At 36.7% G+C, this 23,629-nt stretch overlaps 1 protein-coding gene and 1 non-coding gene across 3 annotated transcripts in view; one reads left to right on the forward strand and one right to left on the reverse strand.

Annotated features, from left to right (window-relative positions):
* Positions 1 to 7,636: 7,636 nt before the first annotated feature.
* The window catches only part of fgd5a (FYVE, RhoGEF and PH domain containing 5a), a 42,599-nt gene continuing 26,606 nt past the window's right edge, over positions 7,637 to 23,629 (reverse strand). The window contains exons 9-21 of one of the 2 annotated variants that reach the window (XM_086087743.1): positions 23,533 to 23,583; positions 23,338 to 23,396; positions 21,913 to 21,984; positions 21,744 to 21,812; positions 13,693 to 13,776; positions 13,516 to 13,595; positions 13,128 to 13,224; positions 12,214 to 12,351; positions 12,004 to 12,106; positions 11,749 to 11,885; positions 11,165 to 11,266; positions 10,770 to 10,924; positions 7,637 to 9,283 (exon numbers count right to left, since the gene is read on the reverse strand). In XM_086087743.1, the coding sequence (XP_085943869.1) occupies positions 9,247 to 9,283; positions 10,770 to 10,924; positions 11,165 to 11,266; positions 11,749 to 11,885; positions 12,004 to 12,106; positions 12,214 to 12,351; positions 13,128 to 13,224; positions 13,516 to 13,595; positions 13,693 to 13,776; positions 21,744 to 21,812; positions 21,913 to 21,984; positions 23,338 to 23,396; positions 23,533 to 23,583 (1,184 nt within the window). In that variant the 3' untranslated portion in view covers positions 7,637 to 9,246. Of the gene's footprint in view, positions 9,284 to 10,769; positions 10,925 to 11,137; positions 11,267 to 11,748; positions 11,886 to 12,003; positions 12,107 to 12,213; positions 12,352 to 13,127; positions 13,225 to 13,515; positions 13,596 to 13,692; positions 13,777 to 21,743; positions 21,813 to 21,912; positions 21,985 to 23,337; positions 23,397 to 23,532; positions 23,584 to 23,629 lie in introns of both variants that reach the window. The other variant, XM_086087742.1, reaches the window with a different exon arrangement.
* trnae-cuc (transfer RNA glutamic acid (anticodon CUC)) lies at positions 11,544 to 11,615 on the forward strand. Its single transcript has one exon. It is a non-coding gene; the product is annotated as a tRNA-Glu (tRNA).

Here is a 23,629-nt window from a genome sequence, read left to right on the forward strand (position 1 = left end):
GAATCTCAAAACTCACAAACTCTTGACTGTGAGGCACACGTGCTATAAACGCAAGGTCATCATGTTGCCCCATAATATGTAACTGGAAATTGCAGGATGATATAATAGCCAGTAATAAGCTTGCATTAATTTCTTTGGCAAATAAAGTATCATTTCTCTTCTTCGCTGAATGTCTCAACGTTTACAACTTTTCTACTTCTGACATCATGACTTAGAGATCACTAAAAACACACACACACTGAGCAATGACTCCTCTGATGTTTAAGCACATTAAACAAAACCTTGTGTTTTCATATCCTCTAATCTATCAACTCTGACAAGGGACTTAAGGGAGTGTCTTTACAACCGTTGCACGTAAAGCTTCTTTCAATGTTCGTCACTATGTTTCTCATCTATAAAATAAATGAATTGAAAGAATTGTCAAAACTGTGAAATTAGGTCACTGTGCAAAGTATAGCAAGTTATACATGACACTGCATCAAATTGGTCTGCGTGGCTGTTGTATCAGAAGGAAGACTCTTCTAACAAGACCGCAAACAGTTTGCTGAAGACAAGCGGACTACGGATGTGGATTACTGGAACCATGTGCAGTGGTCTGATGAGACCAAGATACATTTATTTGGTTCAGATGGTGTCAAGTGTGCGATGTCGTCTTTGAGGAGTGAAAGAGGATTTCAGTGGCAACCTGTGAAGCTCTGGTGAACTCCATGACCAAGAGAGTTAAAAGCAGTGATGGAAATAATGGTGGCCAAGCAAAGGGCATTTTCACTTAGGGGTGTACTCACTTTTGTTGCCAGGGGTTTAGCTCTTAATGGTTGCATTTTGAGTTATTTTTAGGTAACAATAATTGTACACTGCTATAAAAGCTGTACACTGGTTACTTTTCATTGTGTCAAAGTGTTATTTATTCAGTTTTGTCCTATGAAAAGATCTAATTAAATAACTGTAAAAATATGAGGGGTGTACTCACTTTTGTGAGATACTGTATGCGTGTCTGTTTCACCCACACACTGGCACAGAGCGCATATTCAGTGGGAAGATCCAGACAGCCGTGCATTACACTGGGCCCTGCCCACATCATTTCCACTGTCATACTCCTGCACAAAGCAGAACGATCCACCTGGTGCTGAGTCATCATTCCCCACCCTCCAAATCTGTACAAGTGTATGAGGGAATGGAGCAGTAAATTTAGACGGTCCACTTCAGCACCGAAAGCGCTATTTATAGCTGTGAAAAGAACACATACATGACGTATAGAAAAGATCACCAAGATGAAACCCTGGCAAAAGTCACTTAGTCAGACCAACAAGTGACTCATCGCCACCAGAAAGACTTTGCACACTACAACGTCATTAATCACATTCATTTCTCTCTGTGAATAGTAACAGAGGTAGTCACAGCGGATGGATTATGTTTGCTTTTTACAATGTACTGTAGTTACTGAACACTGAAAGCATGCTCAATTTTTTTTTATCTCTCGGAAAAACTCATAATTGATGCCAAAGTAAATAATAATGCTGTAAAAGTGTCTGTTTTTAATGTAATTTCAAACCACTGCACACTTTTAATCACTTCTTCGTGACTAGTTCCACATATTTCCGTGTCAAAACAACCTACATTGAATACAATAACGGGATATGTAAGCAAGTTGTTTTTTCAAATCATTTCTCAGCATCTACACTTCAAAGAAAGGAATGCTTTCTTGTTTTTGTTTTTATAAGTTATCTTTACTTGTCAACACAATAACCTGTTGTGACTTCAGTAATTCCAGCTTTACGTTTAACCAGTTTGCCCACCTCAAAACAAAAAATCCCTCATGCTCATACTTTATGAAAAACAATTTCCCAGCAGCTTTGACAAACAGTACCGTAGGTAATAGAGAGGGAAGACGTTATTTTGTATTTGTGGTGTGTGAGGCATGTACTATCATGGATAGACAGTAACTCATTTCAATTTTAGGTCAGTCCAATACATGATTGTAGTCGTTTTTGTTTGTCCTCTTTAAACTTTGCATCCATTCATGAAATGTCTATACAGCCAAGATTGGAAACACAAATTTAAAAACTGTTATTTTTTATTTTTTTACATTTTCTGGAAATAAACTAAGGCAGGCCAGGCTGAAGCCACATGACCAAAATAAAAAAATAAAAAATAAATACTAACAAACTTGCTCTAAAAATGTATTTAAACTAAATTCATTTAAAAACCAAAAGTCAAAATAAAATAAACTGTAAAAATAATAATAATAATAATAAATGCTAACAAACTGGCCCAAAAAAACATATTTGAACTAAATGAATTTAAAAAACAAAAGTCAAAATAAACTAAACTGTAATTTTTTTTATAATAAATAAATAAATAAATAATAATAATAATAATAATAATAAAAATAAATACTAACAAACTTGCTCTAAAAGTTTATTTAACCTAAATTAATTTAAAAACCAAAAGTCAAAATAAAATAAACTGTAAAAAAAAAAAATAATAATAATAATAATAACAAAGAATTAATAATAATAATAATATTAATAATAATAAATTAATTAATCAATACTAACAAACTTGTATTTAAACTAAATTAATTTTAAAAATAAAAATAAAAATAACCCTGATCCCCTATCCTCCAAGCTGTATGCACTTGTGCTGTTTGAAGGTTGCCGGACATGAGCTGTGTAAATGACACCTAAATGGTTTGGAGATAAATTACATACCCATATTTGGCGGATATTAAATAGTAACTTCCAGCAAACAGTATTAAACAATGCCTCTTTTACACATCGCTGTAGTCACTTGACTCTTGACTGTTCAACCAGTAATCCAATACACGAACCAAAAGGGTGTTATAAATAATTACAATCAGTGAAGGAGAAAAAAGAAAAATTGTGTTCTGTTCTTGAAATGTCACTTTTCTCAGGTGTGCTTGCCGTGCTGCTGCACAAGATTTGAAGATTACAGCATGGAAACTTTCCAGCCACACTAGTTCTCTGTTACCCGTATGGACTACTCAGGCAAAGAAGAAAGGGCCCTTTCACCTTACGGCGTGAATGTTGATTGGCTCATTCTAAAGGCTCAGTAAAACATTAATAAGGCGTCCCCGCACAGTTTCTCTCACTTTCCTTAACAGTAGTCTTATAGAGGACTCGTGTGCTAGGTTGTAACCTACTGACCTCCCGTAGCTGCATTTGAAACTTTTTACAAGTTGTGCCATGATTGATTTTTTTTTATGTTTTGCTCTAGTGCCTTTTAAACTCCCTTTAAAAATCTTTGAATCTTTGATGGACGGTAGTATCTTCGATTTACGATTGAGATCCGTGCATACGGTGGTAGGGGTTCAAGCAACAACTTTTTATTAGATTCTCCAAACTAACAAACTTAACTTATCATCTCACAAGATACATCAATAATCATGTCCAAATCATTTAAAATGAACCTCCTGCTGTCGCTTTCGAAGGCATTTATTGGCAGAATTACAAAAAAAGACATTCAGTAATCTTCAACTTTGTTGTGTTTTGACGGCGGCCACAGGGTTTCGTGCTTCTTAGGTCTTCTTGACCTTTCAAGTTTACACCGTTTCAGGGTAAATTGGGTGTTAGCATCTAGTGGTCAAGAATAGAATTACACTGAGAATAGATGAGATTTAGAATTATATCAGAGCCCACATTGGAGGTGCATTTAATGTATTCACACAAGGGCTGCACCAAAAATTCGGCCACCAAAAATATTTGGCCAAAAATTGCCCAAAAGTGCAGTGTTGGAGTTTTGTCACTGAAACAACATGGTCGAAAAAGGATGTTGTGATATTAGCCATAACCTAGAAAGCAAATGGGCTAACAATATTCAAACTACGGCCTCTGGCTGCGCCGACTCGTCAGTGCTTGATCATCATGCTGTCATGCCCATCCACCATGGTGCACCTTGGTTGGCCATGCATGCACCGTCGACCCACTGAACTTAGTGGAAGTGGGTGGCTAGGAAAGGAGCCCTAAACTCTATTACCGTGTGCACAACACTCAGAAGGAACCAGAGAGATTGCGCTTGGACAAATTTGGCACCGTGAAGAAAATGGAACAGCCCAGATGTTTTTTTTTCTTTCCGCTGTTTTGGTTTTGAGTTTTCTGCCTTGTCTTCCTCATTTTCTGATTTTGGTTTTGGACAGAAATGTTCGTTTTATTGCATCTGGAACTCACGTCTGTGGCAACGGACTGCTAGAATGGCGGCGAGGAAGAATGGCAATGGCACAAAGTGCTGCTCTATTGTTTATCATCAAAATGTTATGTGGATAGTGTATGGTAAAGAAACATTTATTTAGTTGTAGCCAGGGTTATTATAGTTTTGGGATTTTCATTTGAGTTCATTTTTATTTCGTTTTTTTTTTTTTTTTTTTTAAATTACTTTAAATTATTTTTCAAGACTATTCTGTTAGTTTTTATCAGTATTAGTTGTTTTAAAAATGCTTAGTTTTAGTTTGTTTCAGTATTAGTATTTTATTTTTATTTTTTTAAGTGTATTACTTGTGTGCAATATTTAATAAACACCATGGTAAAATGAAAAAAGTAATGCATTTCTTACCTAGCATTGCATTTCAGCTGAGTTAGGAGCTCTGTCATCTGACTTTTCCATTGGCTACTGCTAGATGACGTCACTTTTGTGTGAAACACTTTCAAACGGCCTAATTCTGGTTAAGATCAAAATAAATATATTTAAAATCACATCTAAAATCATCCCCAAAGACTCATGTATTAAATGAATTACCAAACACTAAAACAAAACACATTTTCGCTATAATCAGTCAGTTTTGTAAACATAACATGTAGTTTCAGTTAGTTTTCGTTTTTTAAAAGCATTTTTGTTTTTATTTTATTTTGTTAACAACATTTTTTTATTTTATTTTTTTATTTTAGCTTTAGTTAATTTTCTAAAATAACCTTGGTTGTAGCTGTTATATAGATAGAGGGTGCTAGGGCGCCGCCCTACTACAGATGGCCATCAAGACAAACACCAAAATAAAAATATTAATAGTACAATGAAAATATTTTCAAAATATATGTACAGTACATCTAATTTTGGCTGAACACGAGAAAATTCCTATAGCGGTCACTGGCTTTACTTCCTGACACTTGGGTTACTTTACGCCACTGTGCCACTTGTCAAAGTGCAGCATTTGGCAGTACCATGCAAGGCAGTTTTACATCGTTAATTATAAATGCCTCTTCTGCTGTATCAAAGGACAGCTTAATTAAATACATTCTCTTCCCTTCATTATCATCTGGTTAATTTCCTGTCATTAATATTGCAAAAATAAAAAAGGCCAACGTGTTTAGTGATCTTTCCATGCATTTAAATATTAATAGCAATTTTCATTGTTTCAGTGCAATGCATGCAGTCAGTCAGATAATTAACTTATCCGAGCTGGGTTGAGTTACCCAGCAGTCTGGCTCTGATAAGGAAATGCTATGAGCCAGGAAAAGTGAAAAGTTGATTACAGCCTGAATTGTGTCGTTTGCAAACACTTCGTTCAAACTAACAAATGTGTTGACTGAATACATTGATTTAACCCCCTTTCTTCCAATCACTGCAGAGAACCAACTATTTGTATACAGGCAATTCAAAAAGTCAACTTTACATCACTGTGACATTTAACAAAATTTGATTAAATGGCTGCACTTAGTGGTTTTAACAGAGGCAAAGACACGCTTTACAGTTTTACAGGACAGGACTGTAGGCCTATCTGTATATCAACGTGACACGGGCACATGCAAGATGACGTCAAGGAAATTTCCTGCTTGTCATAGTTAAAATGCTTTGACAAACTATCGCAGGAATGTAATTTGTTGGCTAGAAAGCAAACTATTATTATCACAAGGACCATGTGACTGTAAGCCCTTGACAGATTTCCAGGCCAGGTAGCGAGCAGAAACTTCTGTATTGTGTATTCCATTAAACATTTAGTTATTTCAGCAGAACTGTACAACCAATTGTAGAGATTTGGATACCTGTCTTTGAATTACTAGGACTAAACTGCATATTTGTAAAAACACATCACATTGTTAATGTATTTGTAGCATCCATGCATGATTTAAAATGGCTCTTTGGGCAAATAAAAATAATAGAGATTTCATAGTTTTCCTTGGTTTCTTTTTTACATTTCTCAAATTATTCTTGAAATTTGCAAAACAGTAAGTGCATTTCTCTAAACAATTCATCCAAATAGCAAAATATCTCTTGCTAAAAAAGACTTAGTTTATCTCACAAGTTAAAATATCTATGTTATATGTGAGTACCATCAGGATGTGTAAGCTGTTGTTTTTGTTTTGATGACCATTATTGAATTCAATTGTAAATTACACCATAGTGCAGTGGTCCCCAAACCACAGGTGAGGATTTTTTTCTTTTTAGCGGCGTATATGTGTCCCGACTGGGAATGTAACATTATCTGCAAGAGAGTGGGCACGATTCACATTTACGCTTTTGCTGTTTGCACAGTAGTATTTGTGTTGTAGAGCTGAAATTAGAGTAAGTTTTTCTACACCTGACATGCCTGGCCTTTGGATCACAAATTGTCAAAAACATTACAATAATATTTTCTATTTTGATGATCTATGGGAGGGGGGAAAAAAAGAGTCAAGATTCACCTTGGGAGGTAATAACATTTGCTAAACATTTTACTTGACATATTATGACATATGTTCAACCATTTTGCATGTTAAGACTTTTTTGTATGTGAGACTAATCAATAGAACATAATACTGTACAACATAATACATTTTGATCAATATGATATAAGCAATGGATATGGACAATTTCTGAGCTTAAAAGTGATTTATGTCACAAGTCAAAATGGCGGTCGTAGGTAAAATTAAAGCCATTAAAAAGCATTGTACTTTAGATAGTTGTGATTTAAGTTGTGAGGATTATTTTGATTTGAAAATGTGACGAAATGTCGTTTGACTAGTATAACAATCTGGCAAAAGCAAAACTATTTTTTTTTTTAATACACCGTTTGTTTTCAACGTAGGAAGGAAGCGTTTGCATTGCGAAAATGGGAAATATCACAAATGTCCTGATGTTCAGATTCCTCAATAGTAGAAAACAGTAGAGAATTGTTAAAATTAATTTGCATGGATGTGCCAAAGCACGTGTAACCTGTTCAAATAAATAAGAAGCAGTACCAAAGCAACTGAGAAAAACTGCAAACCACCCCCATCCATTTTCTGAACCGCTTATTCTTTAGTCATTTTAAAATCTGCGCTTTGGGTATGCTGCCCTCTGCTGGACAAAGAAGATATGAACCCAAAAAGAACACACCGTCTGCAACAATCAGGTGGAAAGATATGCTAACATGTTTGCAAGTCAAACACACTAACAACTCCGATGTCTAAATTCCTTCCTCACAATGAAACTCTCCACAAAAACATGTTATCTGCGTTAACTTCCCATTTTACATCACTGATAGCTGATCAAAAATGATCCAAGCTTTGTGTTAATTAAGAATTTAACTGAGAAAACAATCAAATCGATATCGCTCATTTTTATATTCCACATAATAATTATTTTCTACTACTACTTGCACTTACACTTCAGGTCAAATCGTCATTGTTTTATTTCAAATAAAGAGCATGATATATTTTTTTCAGAGTTTATTTTAATATGCATCTATATACATAAACATTTACATTTACAATACACTGGATGCAAGAGGTACAATCTCATGTAACACTTAAGGTCTGGCAAAAAGAAAAAGAAAAGAAAAAAGAGGACAATTGAAATGAAGAAATGAACGTGAGTTTCAGACATGGTAACACTTCACTCCGGTTTTCTTTCTTTTTTTTTTACTCTGTGATAATAAATAGTTTAGAGCACAATACAATGTTTTGAAAGCAAATGTATCATTAAACCTATGAATCCTGGATGAATAAATTTTCAAAGTATGATTTTTTAAATTAAAGAATGTATAATTGACAAAACAAATGGTGTATATTTATAAAGAAGCTATAGCCTATAGCTTAATCCTCAGTCGGATTATTATTTCATTACAGTGTGTTTACAAAGTGTTTTTTTTTTTTTTAATGATCTGTTTGAAAGGGCTGTACGTATACAAATAGTATGTGATACATGTGGTATCGTTTTTATTGATTTATTTTTTTAAATCTGTAATCGATAACAGACACATTTTTGCTGAAAACTATCAATGGTAGAGTTTTGCGCAAGAGTGAAGCTTCAGATTTTCAATATTTGACATTCAACATTTCAGGCAGGTACAGTAAATCAAGTAAAATTTAAACCAGCAGTATATTTACAGTGCTAAAATGGCACAATAGTATATTTATAATTTACCTCTGCTGTAAGTGAAGACCTTAAAAATGTAGTAGTAGTTGGAAGCTATAAGAGCAGATAAAAAAAGCACAATTCTTCTGTTGACATAAGAGTACAGTATTGTCTAATATTGTAACAATTCTAATTCAAAATCAGGCACATTTATCATTAAATGCAAATTGCACTGAATGCAACAGGAGGAAATAAACTGGCACTTTAGAAACGTTTTTCTAAATTTCAAAAATCTACAAATGCAAAATATGTTCATTATTATAGAACCGTTGCTGAGGACCAGTCACTACACACAGTTTATACGTGAAGCCTACTTCACAATATACAGTATACTCAGAATAAGATTGAAAATAGTGAAATGGTTCCCCTTTTTTCCCATTTAAGATGATGCCAGCAATGAGGCATTACAAAGCAGCTGGCAGTGTTTAAGTGCCGCATTTAAACACTGTATTGACTTGATTTTTTTTTTTGCAGTGACACCACAATACATTCACAACAGGAGCAAGGCTTCAGTTGCAGAGATACACAATCCATAATCCAATGGCACATCACTTTCAAAGGTAGAAAAATATAATCCAGGTGGACAGACGGAGTTAAAAACATTTTTGGCTCCTTCTTAAATCTTATGTTGTCTTTGCTGCTCCTGAAGTGTGGACACTCAATTAGAAGCTTGGCACATTGACAAAAAAAAAAAAGTGTGTGCTAGATGATTCGCTGAGCAAGATATTGGATCCCTCACTTTTATCTTCTTACCGGTCCGGGTGGCTGTTTTTGCTGCGGTTTCTTTGTTGGGACAAACTTCCACGAGAGGGAGGTTCTGACATTGCAGATATGGATGAAGGTACGGAGATGACAGATAACTACATCAGGTTTTATTGACTGTTCATTGTCAGAATGGTTTGCTTATTTATTAAGCTGGTGCTATAAAACTGTAGCCTCCTCAATGGCGTTGACCCATCTGCAACACATAAAGGAGGAAAATAAGACTCTGGTAGTAGAACTGCAAAGAAAAATAGTTATTTGTGGAATCGGCTGTTTTGGGGGAAATTAGCATTTTTTTTTTTTTTAGTAAGGGTGGCTAAAATAGATGAAAGGTTGTGCTTAGTGAAACAAATGATATAATAATTGAGACAGTTTTTTTATGGGCTTTTATACATTTTTAAAAGTGCTTTAAAAAAGATAATAATAGGGATCTGATGTGTCGATAGTCATTTACTCACAATTCTTAACCAATTAAAGGGAAGTTGAGTCCAAAATTTTCCTTGCAACATGTTGTATATGGCCATCTAGTCAAACACCACATCCTGATTAATATTGTGTTTATTCAATATGAATTAGGCAGCAAAATTCACCCGTTTTTATACATCTAAGGGTCGGCCGTTTTTTTTTTTTAACTTCCTGTCAACTAAAAATGACAGCACAGTCGAACAAAGAACTTTTTAAAATTTACAATTCATCACGTTTTCAAATTAATTACTGAAAAATATTAACTTTTTTTACTGCTGCAAATGACGTAACCAACATAAGTTTAGTATCCCTTTAAAAAGGGAAGTCAACCCTTGTCTAGCCTAAACATGGCATTCTGATTAATATTGTGTTTCTGGAATATATATATAAAGCAGAAATATCTACCCGTTTTTATCCATCTCAGGGGGCGGCCATTTTGCCATTTGCTGTCAGCTGAAAATCACATTTGCCGATGTCATTTTCAGTTGACAGGTCCTCTTCATTCAGATTATTTCCAAAATGAGAACCCTACTGATTTCAGTTTATAAGACAGGGTTGGATGCATGTATGCATGTCTGCTTAGAACAAAAAAGTTTACACACTACTGGTAAATGCCAGCTGACTGTGTGATGCAATTGACTATGTTTTTTCAACATATGCATGTGTGTGGTCTTGTTTTTGTTACATAGTGGGGCCAACAATTCGGGATTTCACAGAGTTGTGGGGCCCACCCGTCCATGTGGGGCCATTTTGCTGGGCCCCACAAGCTTAGACCTCTTTTTGAGGTTCAAGACTTGGTTTTAGAGTTTAGGTTTGAATTGGGTTATGGTTGAAGTTAGGTTAAGGAATAGGGGTAGGCAATCATTTTTGATGGTTGGGGTTAGGGGGAGGGGCTAGGAATTGCAGGTTGGCCCTACAAAAATACAACAAAGAATCTCCATGAGGTAGAAAGATGTTTCATGCCAATGGTTCCCAAAACAATTAGATGTAGTTTGTCCATTCATCCATCCATTTTCCATCTGGTTTGTCCTCAAAGCCTGCAGTGACTCACATATTTCATCACATCCACGAGCCCCCGCCCCCTTACATGGTCCAGTTATCATGATATGATGATCTCGCCACAATAGCCCTGCCACGTTTGATTCTTTTAACTTGATGCGCTTCATTTCCAGAACTAAGATAAAAGTCACGTCAAGGAGAAGAAGAACGATGCTGACCTGCGTGCTGTGTGATGATCATCGGCCCTGAAAGTGTAGTACAGGGTTTTCTTGTGGTAGAGATGGAACACGTTGCTGCTCTCGTCTCCCTCGGGCCGCTCAGTTAGCTTGACGGTGAAGCCTTGCAGTGGTAGACTCTCGGAAGCCACTTTATCCTAAAGAAATGTCCAGGGGTGTTAAGTGCAATCAACTTGAAAAGATTTTCAGAAAACATCTTGTCGAAAAAACAGCGAGGGCAAAGAGTCCCTTAAAAAGTCGCAGAGAAGGAAATCTTGAAAGGTGAAAACAAATGCATTCAGTTGATGAAGGGTTGTACGTGCGTGTGTGAGTAGTTTGGGGCTGGTGTGGGAGACTCTGTGCCCCCTCACCTCACAGGCTGTGAAGGTGTAGAGCACCTTGTCTTTGAGGAGGAACCACAGCCGCTTCCATTTCCTCTTGCTCTTCTTCCGCCGCTGTAAGATGCCGCTCATGGTGGAGCCCTCCATTCCAAGAGGCAACTGATAATAGGGCAAAATATTGCAAATACTTTAGACTAGATGTGATGCTGATTATGCAAATCTATGCAAATGTATCATCATTAATTCAGTATACAGTACTATGTAATTTTGTGACACTGGTGACTTTCCTAATGTTAAAAAAAGTCCCGTTGCTAAATAAAGATGGTAAAACACTGCATAGTTAGTTAGTGACCTCTACTGGTAAAACGTTAAAACTGCACCCTCTACCCATTATGGATGCCATAGATTCCAACAGCTTGTTCAGCTACATTACAGATCCCTGGTGGTCTAGTGGTTAGGATTCGGCGCTCTCACCGCCGCGGCCCGGGTTCGATTCCCGGTCAGGGAACAACTTTTATTTGGATACCCTTGCCCAAGGGCAACCAAGATGTACTCCAGCTGACCCGTTACCATGCGGGAAAAGTGTCATAGAAGATGGCCTGGTCAACTTCTGCATAACAACCTGCACAAATGCACCACACCTGATTGAGGGATGATGTACTCTTCCTGCTCTTCCAAAGAGTCGGCGTCTGTAAGCTTTGGAAGACAGCAGAGAGGGGACGACTGGCCCGAAGAGTCGGCGGACTTGAGCTACCGCACGCCCCTGACACGCTGCCACCTATCATCAAACACAATATGATTCATAAATTGAAATACAATATATATATATATATAATTTAAAAATAACAACAAACAGATTTCTAGTCCACCTCAACATGCCAGTATGTAAGCGTCACCTCTTTTCCTGAGCTCGGCATAGCAGTGGTCACACACTTTGGCCGCCCTGTCTTTGAGGTACTTGAGCGGATATCTATTCCTGGAACATGCTCGACACACTACCTGCAGGATCAGAACACAAATGACATCTGGAATTAGATGAATGAACAATAGCAAAACATAGTCTGCAAACTAAATTGTTAATGAGTGATTGTGGGCAAGTCTCGAACCTTGCCACAGGCATTGCAGTGGTGTCGTCGAAGAGTGAGGCTGAAGTCAGAGGTGCAGTTCATGCACATCATCACTTGAGACACGGGGACCAGAACTGGAGCAGCTTCCCCCAAGGCCATCCATAACTTCTCACGGGCCTGTTAGCGCATGAATTGAACGAATGAAAAACACAAGATGGAAAACATCGTGTTTTTCCTTTCTCAATAATGATGATAATGATCAATAGTTTAAAAAACAACCAGTTGGTGGAGTTCCCTCCTAATATGTATTTTTTATTGCATATAGAACAGTGATTCAACTAAGCAAAAATGAATGCGCAAGAAATAAACCATTGTGGCCATCATAGGAATGTGCCATATTGTTATTGGCCTTTGCTGCACTCATGATTGAGCTCTACGAATTCTGCCTAGCAACAAGCGTGACGCGACTCTCTGGACTCTTGCAAACGTATTTTTGTTTACTGCAATAACTACCAAGTACATGACTCATATTTAGATCGGATGTTACAAGTGCAATGGCCAAGGTGCTATTTACATGAGCAATTATACAAATACAAAATTAGCATCATGTTTGTAAGTGTAATAAATCTCAGCATTGCTCACAAGAGTATCCAATTGTTCACATGAACACTACTTTTCTCTGGTCTGTCTTATTACAATATTTCACTCGATTCACTATTTTCCAGCTTTTTCCAGAATTTTCATTATACATGTTTGTATCTTCATTCTCTTTTTTACCTATTCTATTGTTTTTTATTCCATAATTTTATTATTATGATTATTATTATTATATTGTTTTCTATTCTATTCTATATTTCTATTCCAAAAGGGTACGATCTTTGGCATTGTCATTTTAACAAACCCTTTCCATTCATTATTATGTAACAAATCACATGCATCGTATTTGGTCTCACCTCATTACAGGGTCCTCCAAATGTGCAGAGTCCCGCAGCGTGGTCCGCAATGGCTCGACTCAATGTGTGGAACCAGTCCTCCCTCTCTCCAACCGAGCTGAAAAATGCCCCCACCCCACACAAAAAAAGACTATGTTCAATGATGTAAAAATATTATGGTCAGCTATCAACTTGTTTATAATTTTCTGTAATGGTGACTTGTGCTACAACAACACTGAGGGGTGTGTGGTTTTCAGTGTGATATAGTGCGGTTGTACACTATAGAAAACTACAATCACAATAACAAAAATGTTAAATTGACACTAAAGTGACATTGACAAGAACATTTAAACCAAGTATTAAATTCCCCTCCCCCTGATAGTAATTATGTTTCCGATTGTGACTTTACCTGGCAGAGAGTGTAATGGTGATATCAGACACTTCGATCCTGAGACAATTCAGCACGTTGTCGAGAACAGGTTTGCTCACCTGCGTGTGTGCGTGTAGGAGAAATAGTTCAGTCAACAATTTCATCTTAACCTATGAAGCTAAATGACATTGTGCTGCATATTTAAAATGAAGGTACCTTCATCCCAGACAGGGATAATGTGTTCTTTAGCCTGTATTTCCCATCCTGCTGCGGGTAGGTGTACAGCATTATATCATTCATCTGATGGAGGACACAGAAAAAATACTTTAAATCTAATAATAGTAATAATAATAATAAAGAAGGAGTGCTGTTGACCAACTTTGCAGTACTCCTAATCACCACAAGATGGTGATGACGCTATAAAGATATATATAAAACAAATCTACACAAACCACTGATAGATACGGAAGCGAATTGCATTCACTTGAAAAAAACAACAAAAAAGTCCTGTTTTTCTGACAAATTTTTGGGGGGGAGCTTTGTTTTTTTGAGTTTTATTGAATATTTTTTCCCTGTTTTTCAAAATATATCTTCTGTTTTTCTGAATAATTTTTTTTCTGTTTTTCTGAGTAATTGTTCCCTGTTTTATAAAATAATTATTTTTCAGTTTTTTTGAAAAAAAAATCCCTGTTTTTCTGAATATTTTTTTCTGTTTTACTGAATATTTCTTTTGACAGAAAAAAATATTCAGAAAAACAGGAAAAAAAATATTCCAAAAAACTGAAAAATAATTATTTTATAAAACAGGGAAAAATTACTTAGAAAAGCAGAAAAAAATATTCAGAAAAACAGAGGATTGTCTTTTTTTTTAAACAGAAAACAAATATTTAAAAAACCTGGGAAAAAATATTCAATAAAACAGGGGGAAAAAAATACAAAAAAACCCCCCCAAAGCCCCCCCCCAATAGTCAGAAAAACATGACTTTTTTTTTTCAAGTGAATGCAATACGCTTCCGTAAATAGACGCTCTAAAAACAGTTGGGTCAAAAGTAACCCAATTATGGATCAAAAATAGACCGATCCACTTTCTGGATTGTTTTATACAAAATGACCCAATTTGTTAACCCAAGTAAAGGATCTGACCAATATTTATGAGCTGTTTTACGCTGAAATACGTATTTCTTGACTCAAAATGGGGTCAAATCGACCCAAGTGGAGGATCGGACCGTTTTTGACACATAGTTATTTTTGACCCAACTGTTTTTAGAGTGTACACACTACCTACATTCATATGGATTATTAAGTTATTTCCTTTCCCAGCGTTCCCTCAACTTAGCAAAAGTACGTAACTCCCATGTACACCGAGTGCACAGCAAAATAAGGCAATAAAGGCGTTTATTTGCACGGAAGAGCAGAGTATTGTTATTCCCTGAACACACCAAGAGTCCATTGTGTTGCGCATGAGAGGTATTTCATTTCTCACCCCCCGAAAAAAGAGATGACATAATTGGTCACACCTAATGTGCGTTCTAAACATCCGCTGGGGCCATAAAGACCGCATCCAGGAATTCTCCACCCTGCGCTGGGTTCTGGGCCTCCCCTCGCTCTCCCAGCATTCTCACCCTATGCTGTCAAGGAGGGCTGGGTGGGACAGGCCACCTTCAACACAGCACAACAAACAAACACGCCAGGGAAAATGCTGCCCTGGCCCATGGCCTTCCCAGCATAACAATACGTGATAGCCAATCCTGACCCAAGCCTGTGAACTCGGGGCCGCTTGCTCCACCTTAGCTGCTCATTCAGGCAAAGAATGTCTCCAAACACCCAATCGACTTATTGATCTTTCACCTTGTTTACCCCTGGGAGATTTTTTTGCATCGATGATGTCAAAATGCAAGCCCCGGTCAGGTCCTTGCTGGCCCCATCATTTTGTATGTCCTGCTAAGGCAAATCAAGTACGCCCATTCGTGGCCCTTTTGCCAAGTCTAGCACAAAGTGTAAACTGCAAAAAGAGCTCCACTTGCGGATGATGTCAAGTTTGCCGCCGTGAAGTGGACACTTGCACTTCCGCCCCCAATTGTGCATCTGTGTGTGAAAGCCCACAGCTGTGCCGTGGCCAGGGGGAGGATTTTAAAAATGTGTTACACCACCTGCACCACAATTTAGACCTGCTTTTAGCCGGTCTAAAGAAATGTCTATTTTTAGTCATCAAATTGTTAGGTGCGCCGGGGGAATTATTTTCTTCGACCTATGACTTATCTTGTTGTGTATATGTAATGATTTATGAGGCAATTATATTAGTGCTGTCACTAACGAATAGCTTTAGAATCAATTAATCTATCAATTATGCAATCGATTAATCGACTAATCGGATTAATTTTAATTTTGCATTAAAATGTATTACAAAAGCATTTTCCCCCCCTGATTACTGTTTATTAACCTGTTTATTTTGTACTTCTTATTCATTTAGTGATTTAAAAAAAGGTGGATTGATGTACTATGCTACTAGTTCGGTCATTGTTTTCCAAAGTAAAAACAGATGTTTGCAAATATCTTATTTAGTCTTTTGTCATCAAGGACTACAGAAATCAGTGAACTGTTGATATGCTGAAATCAGAAGATTTAGATCACTTTAAATAAAAAATGGCTCCAAACGATTACTCGATTATTAAAATAGTTGTCGATTAATTTGATAATTGATGACTTGTCGATTAATCGATTAATTTTGACAGCTCTAAATGACATATTTATATAAGGGAAACCATAATTACAATGTGATCCATGACAAAAATAAGTTTGACAACTGTGATTTAGAGGTATTGGCCCATAAAACTTTCCGATATGGTTAGCAGTTATCTTGATTCAGCAAGTGTGGATGATGGATGAAGGCGTATGTCCATGAAATATGAATGACTACACAGTCTCACAATGCTAAAATGACATTAGGGTAACCTGGTCTGAGGTAAACAGTAAACAGTTGCTCTTATGTGCATCTTGGCAATAGACAGAACTAATTACTTATGAAACAATAGAGTGAGCTCCTCTGTTTCATGTGATGTGTTTGTCTAACGCCCCACACCCCTACAAACTCTTCAACCTTCCCCTCCCTGCATTCTACAGGCTGTCTGGCCTTCACTTTGCTGTCAGTCCCCTCCCAATACACAGGAAGCCAGCATCCAGTGACCCACACCAAACATCCTGTAAGGAAGCGGGGCCCTGGAAAACAAGTCCTGAGAGGGGAGGAGAGTGGAGAGGGAGGCCCTTGCAGGTGGGTGGGGTGCCCAGTGGAGATTTTACAACTTTGGCCATGCGCCCTTTCATAGTTGCAGACTAACCTACGCCACAGAGTCGCCCATTTTTTTTGATAGCTTAAGTTGGCATTGCCTACAGCAGGTGCTCTTCATTAAGGTGTCAAAATGACTACATAATACATTTCACACACGGGCACGTATGACCTACAAATCTGTGACCTCCCAGGTCAACTTTACATCCATATAAACATAAAGTGTTGCATTTATATTTTTGTTGAGTATACTTTACATGTCACATTTACGCAAACAAATCAGTGTCTTCTTCCACCTTGTCAAAGACTATTAGCGCACTTCTTGCACGCAGCTTTTAACTCATTCACTGCCATTGACGCCTATAGACGTCATAAATTCATTTGAACAATTTCTATTAGTTTTACATTTTTTCCCACTTTTGTTAACAAGAGTATGAAAACCTAGAAATGTTTTTGTACATTTAGAACAGATATAACATTTGTGATTAATCGTGAGTTAACTAGTGAAGTCATGCGATTAATTACAATAAAAAAATGTAATCGCCTCTTGCTCCTAATTTTTAATAATATATTTTTTAATGAATTTATGGCACTGAATGAGTTAATATTGATTTAATTGGATTGAATATTTAAGTAATTTTATTTATTTACTTTTGCAATGTTACACGAAAAAATCGTCACAGTTTATAAAATTAAACAATTCACTATGTAACTGACATGTTGCATGACAATAATGTTTGCCTGACGCCCCTAAATTTTAACTCTTTGACCGCCATGAACGTTATAAAACGTTTAGTAAAAACCTACGGAGGGGCGCCGAGGACGTTAAAAGACGTTCACTATGTTTTTTTGGAAACGGGTGGAGGAAAGCCTTGGGCAGCTGTGTATCAAGTATCAAGCAGATCTAGTTAGTTTAATGACTCGTTTTGGCCCCTAGATGGCAGCGATGACTCTCTTTGCACAAGGTTGGGTGGGCCGCCCACCGTGGGCGTCAGTAGAAGACGTGAGGCGGAGCTAGAGTGCAACAATGGCTGATGAAGCAACCGGTTGCAAGCAGCTCACGCTTGAGCATTTTTTTCAAAGACGGAAAGCATCGATCAATACTAAAAAGCGCATTGATGTCGACGATGATGATGACTCCGAGCTTGACGCCAAAGTTGGAAGCCTTGACGCGACCGTTATGATCACGTAGTAAGCCTCACCGGCTAGCGCTGCTAACGCCGGAAAACGCGCAGCACAACCGACCGGGTACTTCTACACAAGCGGAGATTCGATCGGGCGATGGAGAGTTGTCGAAAAGCATCGACCAATGCATTGATGATGATGATGATGGTGAATCCCGAGGTTGACGCCACAGTTGGATGCCACAGTTGGACGCGGCCTTTATTCTCACGTCATAAAGCCTCACCGGCTAGCGCTGCTAACGCCGGAGCTGCACAAGCTGACATTCGGTCGGACAATGAAGAGTACCCCGAGTCCAATTCATATTCATCGGAGGAGCGGGTACAGTCTGATCACGGAGAAGACACTGGTTCTGGACTACGATCTCACCATGAATGGAGTGGATAAGATGGATCAGAACATCTCTTACCACCCGGTATAGGAACCGAAGGACATGAGGAAGCCAGACGTAACACCACCGTAACGTAACCGTAGCATGATCCTGATATTAGACTTGATGGCAACACACACTGCAGTATATACTTGCTATTCCCCGGAAAAAACGGCCTGCAAGAAAGTGTAGCGAAGAGGCAATCGCAGTGAAACTAATCTGTTGTGCAAATCATGTTGCGTCTCCTTGCACGCAGGAGAGTGTTTCACAAAAAGAAAAACTGTCGTTGAAACATCCACATATTTGTAAATAGCACCACAGTTGCACACATTTGTAAATAGTTTGCCAAATTGTTGTCAAATTGTTACACTGTTGAATGTAAATAAACGTATTTTGCTATCAAAAAACACTTTCATTCTTGGTGGTAGTGTTTTATAGAAGTAAAGCACTATTTAGGTGTTTGTGGCATCATTCATGGACAAAAAGAAGTGTAAAATTCACTAGAGTGCATGAAATAATATTGTTTCACTAAAAGCTTGATTTCTCCGTATTTTGGTCCAAAACAAGCGCATTCGGATGAAACTAACCATTTTCTATTGTTGATTACTAAAGAACGGAATAAGGTAGAAACTAACTTTTTTTTTCTAATGAAAGATGAAAGTTCAATCTTTCATTTGGTAGTATGTGTGCTTCCATAGTCCAAACAGAACATTTTCTGTGGACCTTGAAAAATCAGTCAAAATGCTTAAATCGGCTGGCACTGACAGCATCCCTTTTCTGAAAACGTCTGGCAGTCAAAGAGTTAATAATCTTTTCTTTAAAAAAAAAAAAGATTATTAAAAAAAAAGAGAACAAAAGAAACATTTTTAATCACCTGACACCCCAATTTTTTTTAACAATCCTTTCCTTTTAAAAATAATAAAATAAAATAATTGTAATTATTTTTTTTCCAATTTTAAATTTTTAGTTTTTTTTTAAAGAAAAGATTATACAAAATTAGGAGCGTCAGGCGATTACCATTTTTAATCGCAATTAATCACATGACTTCACTAGTTAACTCACGATTAATCACAAATTTTGTATCTGTTCTAATACAATAAAACAATTCTAGGTTTTCCTACTCTTGTTAACAAAAGTGTGAAAAAGGTTAAACTAATAGAAATAGTTCAAATGAATTTTTGACGTCTATAGCTGTCAATGGCAGTGAATGAGTAAAGGAAATGAGAAGTGCGGCTTCCATTCGCTCTGAATCAGGTCTGCTTGACATTGACAGTTCAAATGAGCATTAGCACCATTTTGAAGTCAGGGTATTTAATTTAGGGATCTCATGATTAGGCAGTGCAAGTGCACCTAAAGTTGTGGACGTGAATGTGGTCATTGGTGGAATTTGGTGCAGTGAGAAATATCGACACAAGATAAAATAGAGTTAAAACAGGTCCCAAATGATTCATACTCTGCATACTACTTTTCCTATTATTTAATTTTTTTCTTATATTTTGGAAATATTTAAACATATTCCTACTTTTTTCAAAAGAGGCACATCCAGTATCCTAAATTTATAATTGATCAGAATGCTGTAGATTATTATAGACATAGAAACAAGATCGCATTTCCAAAATTTTTAGGAATAAATAAGAATAAAATAAAAAATATATAAAAATAAATCATAAAAATGGACAATATTTAGGTTTAATCTTGCTTCATCTTCATCTTGCATTATTTTTTTCAACCAGAAGAAAAAGTTGGATTTCTGGAACTTAAAGTCATTATAAAGATAAATACTTTATATCGCTGGCGTCGGGCCGAAACCTCGTAATGACAATTTAGCAAATTTCATGTTTTTCAAAAATCTAGACTTTTAATCAGTCCACGTGCGTGAGTGTCATTTTTACGAATTATTCACTAATCTAAAGAGTTAACACTCATTCACTGCCAGCCGTTTTAGAAAATGTCTAAATTTTTAATACTCCCGATATTATGTTCAATAATTATATATAAACCGAATCTGACTCTCACCTTTTTGCCTTGTCCCGTTCTTTTATAAAAATGGACTCTAAAACTGTTTTTATTTCATATAAAATGAGGCAATGTCATCTACTGGTGGTTGGGCATCAGTAAAGTTGTTTCCAAGTTTGATAGTCACAGTGTAGCATAATTAGATTCTCCCCCATCTATCCCCGCTCCCAAAATATAATCGACAAGTATTGTCAACTTATCAAAGGCAGTGCATGAGTTTTTAATGGGTTGGAAGAAAAAAAAAAACGTCAATTTTGGGGTTTCCTGAAAAGTGACGATTTTGGAGGTACAAGGTTTTGGCCTGACACCAGCGATATAATAAGTAAGTTGTAGTACTTAACATTTGGTTGTAAACGAAGCCCAATGTGAACAATTTGGGACGGGAATGCAGGTTCTGGAGCAAAACACAACTGGCATTTTGCCCAAGAATTGGATGAAATAATGCCAACTTGTGAGAGATGTGTTCAATATTTATGTTGTAATGTTAACCTCATTTCCCACAACAATAACAATAACTTGAATCAGAAGTGAGGAAAACAGCCAGCCTTGCTTGGCCTGATCACAGCACCACTAAATCTCACTAATTATCACACTGCATCTTGTTAAAAGCTTCTATGTGTAGTTGCCAAGCAACCGACACCCAAAGATGCATTGCACGCTGTCAGGAAATAGTCACGCACACACTGTAGCACTCGATAAAACTACAAATTTTCTCTTTACACAATTAAGATGTGTTAAATCATTCACTGCCATTGACAGCTATAGACGTCAAAAATTAATTTGAACTATTTCTATTAGTTTATTTTTTCCATTTTTGTTAACAAGAGTATGAAAACCTAGATTTTTTTTTGTACATTTAGAACAGATATAAAATTTGTGATTAATCGTGAGTTAACTAGTGAAGTCATGCGAGTAATTACGATTATGAATTTTAATCGCCTGATGCCCCTAATTTTTTAATAATCTTTTCTTTTTTTCTCTTTTTTTTTTATAATGTTTTTTTTTTTTTTTTTTAAAGAAAAGATTATTAAACCTTGGGGCGTCAGGCGAGTACTATTTTTAATCGTAATTAATCGCATGACTTCACTAGTTAACTCACGATTAATCACACATTTTATATCTGCTCTAATACATAATAAAAAAACCCACTAGGTTTTCATACTCTTGTTAACAAAAGTGGGAAAAAAATTTAAACGAATGAAAATGAATTTTTGACGTCTATAGCCGTCAATGGCAGTGAATGAGTTAATTAGTGAGCTAAAACCAGGCGGGGACTTCAGCTTTTTATTAAGATTTGGCAAAGATCTAAGATAATTGATTAACCTTTGTATTTAGATAATTGCAGGGTAGCAAAAGCATAAAAGTTCAACTCAAGCTGTGAGCTCTTTTCATGTGACAGAGTTGGAGAAGAGTTACCAGAAAAAGGTGTCTGGGCTGTCTGCTTTTCCTGGAGACCTTCATGAGTGTTCCCTCTTTGACAAACATCTGCCAACAGAATTATTGTTACCACATTAGACACACAAGATTTTCAAAAACAAGGTGCTTTTGGATTCTGGTGGTAAAGTTGTGCAGTCGATTTGCTCACCCTGCCAGCCTTCAGGAGGTCCCTCTTGCCTTTCATGCTGTATTCTATGTGGACCATGCGCAGCAAGTTCTCCTGGGATATTGGAGTGAGCAAAGAGATGCTGTGTGACTATCCAAGGAGAAATAGAATGAAACTGCTCTTGTTTGTTTGTGAATGAAAGAGAGCGGCGGAAAGGGATGTGATAGGGGAGAATGAAAAGGGGGGTACAGAGATAGAGGGAGCCTGTGTTTACACTGTCTGTCGGCCTGTGTGTGCGTGAGTAAATGTGCAGTATGATAAACAGAGGAGGCGAGGAACACGGCGATCTTGGCAGTGAGAAGCCAGCGAGACACAACAGGGGGAGGATTTTGAATAATCTCTATAAAAAGCTCATTGTTGATGGAGGTTGTAAATCTTGTCCACTTTAACAAAGCTCTCCTCTGTAAAGATGCACCTGAGACCTTTGCATGAGCTCAACATGGAGAAAGCAACTTCTCCTTCCCAGCACAGAAGAACCGTAGAAATCTTTACTCTCCTTGCTTATGAATAAATACATAAAAAATGTAAATGATAATATTACTTTTTCAATGATACAAAACAAAGCCATACTGCAAAATTAGCTAAATTTGATGCGGTGCTTGAATCTAACAACTATAATTCTTCACATATGTTAAATTTTTTTGTGAAAAGTTAAGGACTGTGGCCACACTGAAAAACACACACACAAAAACTATGAAAATATATCTCATGAGGAGAAGTTGTAATTTGATGCGGGAAAGTGAAGGAAGGATATCAGAGCGAAAAGTGTGGGAACACTGTATTCTCTGAATATGTTTCTTAACTCATTCACTGCCATTGACGGCTATTGACGTCAAAAATTCATTTGAAGTATTTCTATTAGTTTAACATGTTTTTCCACTTTTGTTAACACGAGTATGAAAACCTAGAATTTTTTTGTTGCACATTTAGAACAGATATAAAATTTGAGATTAATAGTGAAGTCATGCGATTAATTACGATTAAAAATTTTAATCGCCTGACGCGATTAAAGAAAATAAATAAAAGATTATTAAAAATTAGGAGCGTCAGGCGGTTACATTTTTTAATCGTAATTAATTGCATGACTTCACGAGTTAACCCACGATTAATCACAAATTTGATATCTGTTCTAAATGCACAATAAAAAAACATAGGTTTTCATACTCTTGTTAACAAAAATGGAAAAAAATGTTAAACTAATAGTAATAGTTAAAATTAATATTTGACGTCTATAACCGTCAATGGCAGTGAATGAGTTAAAATGATGTTTTGCTTTAAAAAAACACACAAAAAAACCTTCATTCTCCTAAGATGACAGATTTCTTCTCTGAACAGTACGACTACAGACTTTAGGGATCTATGGGGTTCTATAGGCTAACACATCTGTTGCTTTCAAATTGATTTTACCCCCTGTTTCAGATTATCATTAGCCTGGTCCGCCACCTCTGACACAATCACCAAGGCAGCTGCAACACAAACAGAAAAGAAATAGCGATGCGACTGAATTCATCTACGATGCATCTCAAAAAGTAAGCCTTGTGAGTGTCACATCTTGAGAAACAGCGTCATGCATAAAAGTTTGTCTTAATACAACAGGTTTACCTTGTGTGTCCTCATATTCTTTCGAATCAGGTGAGAGGTTGTTTAGGTAATCTGTGGATGTAGTCAAACAGAAAGTCCAAGACATAACAATTATGAT

This window comes from Leptonotus elevatus, chromosome 10 (assembly GCF_054856555.1).
Source record: "Leptonotus elevatus isolate MCC_2025b chromosome 10, RoL_Lele_1.0, whole genome shotgun sequence".
Taxonomy (NCBI): Eukaryota; Metazoa; Chordata; class Actinopteri; order Syngnathiformes; family Syngnathidae; genus Leptonotus; species Leptonotus elevatus.